Consider the following 4,226-nt stretch of genomic DNA (forward strand, 5'->3'; position numbering starts at 1 on the left):
GGGTTTCACCAGCTTACCAGGCTGATCTCAAACTCTTGACCTCAGGTGATCCACCCACCTCAGCCTCCCAAAGTGCTGGGACTGTGAAATTCTTAAAATGTGGATTAAGTTGGCCTGGCACAGTGGCTCACACACCTGTAATCCCAGCACTTTGGGAGGCCGAGGCGGGTGGATCACGAGGTCAGGAGATCGAGACCATCCTGGCTAACAGTGAAACGCCGTCTGTACTAAAAATACAAAAAGTTAGGCGGGCGTGGTGGTGGGTGCCTGTAGTCCCAGCTACTTGGGAGGCTGAGGCAGGAGAATGGCGTGAACCCGGGAGGCGGAGCTTGCAGTGAGTCGAGATGGTGGCCACTGCACTCCAGCCTGGGCGACAGAGCGAGACTCCGTCTCAAAAAAAAAAAAAAAAAAAAAAAAATGTGGATTAAGTTTTACCAGGAGAAGCGTGGTGATTGGATGAGGGTAGGGAAGAAAGAAGGTTATTGGGATTTAAAGGTTTCCAGGTAGCAGTAAGACGGATGGTGCCTTCACAGACTTGTACTAGAGAATAAGAGCTGGCTTTTTGTTGATCATTTTCTTTGTGAAGGGAGGCAGTAGGCACAGCAGGTCAGTGTGTGACATTTTCAGTCGGGTATCCCTGACCTTAGAGAAGTCACCTAATCCTGGGCCAATGGAAAGCGACAGAGGCCAACAGTAACTCCATCTGTCTACTAAAATACCAAAAATTAGCAGGGCGTGGCGGCGGGCGCCTGTAATCCCAGCTACTCGGGAGGCTGAGGCAGGGGAATTGCTTGAACCCGGGACGCGGAGGTTGCAGTGGGCCGAGATCGCGCCATTGCACTCCAGCCTGGGCGACGGAGCGAGACTCTGTCTCCAAAAAAAACAAAGCATAAATGTTCTAAATGCATGGGAGGAGAATAAACGCTGGAACGACGAGGACGAAGACCTCAGGTTGCGCAAGCTCGGATGTCATTGCGCTACAAACGTGTCTCACAGATGTGAACAAACTTAGAATTCCCAGGGCGTCGCCTCTTCGCCGTCAGCCCAGATGCTGGACTTGCGCGCCTTCGCCCGCAAGACGGGACTCGGCCGCGGCCCGCGCAGCGGCTGAAGCGCCGGGGCAGTAACGGCGGACGTCAAGGAAGTCTGGCCGCCGGTTACGCAAGGCCCAGGAATCACGGCCGCCCCGCCGCATTCTCAGCGGCAACATGTCTGCGAGGAGGGCCCTAGGGCTGCCGGGAGAGCCGCGGCGACGTCAGTTCCTCCTTTCCGGACTCTGATTGGTCAGAGCGCCTGGCGCTTCTGGTTGGCCGGCCCTGCTATCATCCCAGGGTGCATTGCGGTACCGCTTCCTTTCCGCTCGGCTGTTTTCCTGCGCGGGAGGTGAGCGAGACTGGGTCCCGGCCTTTGGGTTCATCCAGCGCCATCGGCCTGGCGCTGCAGTCAGCGCGGGAATGCATGGGCCGCTTCTTCTTCGCAGACAGCGTTCGGCCGCGGCCTGGGCTCTAGGCGCGGCCGGACGGCCCATTCTGGAGGGTTCGGGGCGGAGGCCCGGGGGGTGCGCGCGCCCGGGGCCCGGCCTCTCACTCGCTCCCCTCTCGTCCGCAGCCGCAGGGTCGTAGGCAGCCATGGCGCCCAGCCGGAATGGCATGGTCTTGAAGCCCCACTTCCACAAGGACTGGCAGCGGCGCGTGGCCACGTGGTTCAACCAGCCGGCCCGGAAGATCCGCAGGTGAGCCATGCGCTCGGGGCTGCCCCTCGGGCTCGTGCCGGCGGCTGCGCCTTGGTTTGGGGGTGGCCGATGCCAGGGCGGGGGGCGCTGTCTGCCGCCGTCGCGGAGCGCTTGCCTGGCGGCCTTAGGCAAGGGTGACCGCCGCTGCGCTTCTCTCCACCAGGCGCAAAGCCCGGCAAGCCAAGGCGCGCCGCATCGCCCCGCGCCCCGCGTCGGGGCCCATCCGGCCCATCGTGCGCTGCCCCACGGTTCGGTACCACACGAAGGTGCGCGCCGGCCGCGGCTTCAGCCTGGAGGAGCTCAGGGTGAGTACTGGCAGCGCTGCGGTGTCAGGAAGGCCCCCAAGCCCCCTCTGTTGGCCTCAGTCGCGTGATGACATTCTCCGGAATCGCTGTACGGCCTTGATGAAAGCACATTTGAACCCTTTTCCATCTGATTCCTGAGGCTTTTCATCCAGGCCTCGGGGCTGGAGAAAGCCCGGGCCTGCCTCCATCTCTCTCTGGTTCTGAGACAGGTGGCCGGCATTCACAAGAAGGTGGCCCGGACCATCGGCATTTCTGTGGATCCGAGGAGGCGGAACAAGTCCACGGAATCCCTGCAGGCCAACGTGCAGCGGCTGAAGGAGTACCGCTCCAAACTCATCCTCTTCCCCAGGAAGCCCTCGGCCCCCAAGAAGGGAGACAGTTCTGTGAGTACACGGCTCTGTGGCCGTCCTGGCGCGCAGGGACAGTGAGGCTTGTTTCCTTTATCAGTGACACCCGTCTCTGGGTATTGCTGGGGTGAGAAGAACCAAAACATTGTGGATGATGAACTAAGCGGGACTGCTAAGGTTCACCTGTGCTTTTCAGCAGAGATAACCTTAATGGTCATGGCAACGGCTGTGTGACTTGGAGCCAGCTTTTTCCATTGACATCATTGCTCTCCCTAACATGCTTCATATTCCAAAATATTTCTAGAAAGACCTTGTAGGATAAGGTTGATAAAGAGTCCATTGTATACATTTCTGGGTAGTTGAATTAGGGAACAGTTTTCTCTGCCCCGACCGTGGTTCGCAGGTAGAAACTGTCTGATGCGTGTTCCGTCAACTCAGTAAGATAGTCACCTAACTAATAAGAACTGCTCTTAACACTGGGGTCACAAAGTATGTTGTAGAAAAGGCTCAGACGCTGGTCCTGAACATGGGATCCCCAGGGGGAAGTTTGGGGCCAGGTGAGGGTGGAGTCCTTGCGGCCAAACCCACTTAACTCTTCTCATTCACCAACAGGCTGAAGAACTGAAACTGGCCACCCAGCTGACAGGACCGGTCATGCCCATCCGGAATGTAAGTGGACACTTGCTCAAATCCAGGCTTTAGACAAGATTAGTGGGTGAACACGTGGGTATCTGAGATGGGGATCAGGCTTAAGAAAGTTAATAGTGGCAGTTGTGGGTGTCGAGGTTTGCGGAAAGGAACATTTCTTCTTAGTTTTTACTTCTTGCAACCACGAAGCCATACATTGGGAAATGTTTTTGTTTGTTTTGTGTGTTTTTTTGGAAAGAGTTTCTCTATGTTGCTTACGTTGGTTTTGAATTTCTGGGTTTACAGGACAGCTGCCATGTCCAGCTCAGGGAGGGTTTTCCTTTCTTTTTTTTTTTTTTAAATCCCAGGGAAGGCGATTGACTCAGGGTTGCTTTTCAGCCGTGCTTAGGGCAGCGAACCTGCCCCCCAACCCCCGGGAGGTCCTCCGGGTTCTGCGACGCTTGGTTGTTCCCTTGGCCGTTGGTGCATGTGGGTTTAACGACCTGTGTTTCTCTTCTAGGTCTATAAGAAGGAGAAAGCTCGAGTCATCACTGAGGGGGAGAAGAATTTCAAAGCCTTCGCTAGTCTCCGCATGGCCCGTGCCAACGCCCGGCTTTTCGGCATACGGGCAAAAAGAGCCAAGGAAGCCGCAGAACAGGATGTTGAAAAGAAAAAATAAAGCCCTCCTGGGGACTTGGAATCAGTCAGCAGTCATGCTGGGTCTGCACGTGGTGTGTTTCGTGGGAACACCTGGGCCTGGGATGGGGCTTCGCTGCTGTGACTTCCTGGCACGGGGTTTGGGGCTTTCTTGAAAGACAGTCCAAGCCCTGGATAATGCTTTGCTTTCTGTGTTAAAGCACTGTTGGTGTTTGGTTAGTGACCGATGTAAAATGGTGTTCTTCTGGGGAGGTTACAGATTGACCCTTCCCTTCACTGGGCTTCTTCACACAGACACCAAGGTATTAGATGGCCCTGCCAAGTGTTGGCCTCTCCTGTTAAACTAAAACAAAACATTCTTTTCTTTTCTTTTTTTTTTTGAGACCGAGTCTCGCTCTGTTACCCATGCTGGAGTGCAGTGGCGGAATCTCAGCTCACTGCAAGCTCCGCCTCCCGGGTTCACGCCATTCTCCTGCCTCAGCCTCTCCGAGTAGCTGGGACTACAGGCGCCCGCCACCACGCCCGGCTAATTTTTTGTATTTTTAGTAGAGACGGGGT

The 4,226-nt window shown here is 56.0% G+C and overlaps 1 protein-coding gene and 1 non-coding gene across 2 annotated transcripts; both read left to right on the forward strand.

Moving 5' to 3' along the window:
- The first annotated feature begins 1,293 nt into the window (after positions 1-1,293).
- On the forward strand, positions 1,294-3,725 carry RPL13 (ribosomal protein L13). Its single transcript, XM_003280616.4, has 6 exons — positions 1,294-1,383; positions 1,609-1,732; positions 1,896-2,037; positions 2,247-2,420; positions 2,997-3,053; positions 3,532-3,725. Exons 2-6 carry the CDS (start codon positions 1,629-1,631, stop codon positions 3,688-3,690), a joined length of 636 nt encoding a protein of 211 aa, XP_003280664.1. The 5' UTR covers positions 1,294-1,383; positions 1,609-1,628; the 3' UTR covers positions 3,691-3,725.
- On the forward strand, positions 2,103-2,186 carry LOC115831892. The gene has a single exon (XR_004027389.1). It is a non-coding gene; the product is annotated as a small nucleolar RNA MBII-202 (small nucleolar RNA).
- Positions 3,726-4,226: the final 501 nt, after the last annotated feature.

The sequence above is a fragment of the Nomascus leucogenys genome, chromosome 2, assembly GCF_006542625.1.
Source record: "Nomascus leucogenys isolate Asia chromosome 2, Asia_NLE_v1, whole genome shotgun sequence".
NCBI lineage: Eukaryota > Metazoa > Chordata > Mammalia > Primates > Hylobatidae > Nomascus > Nomascus leucogenys.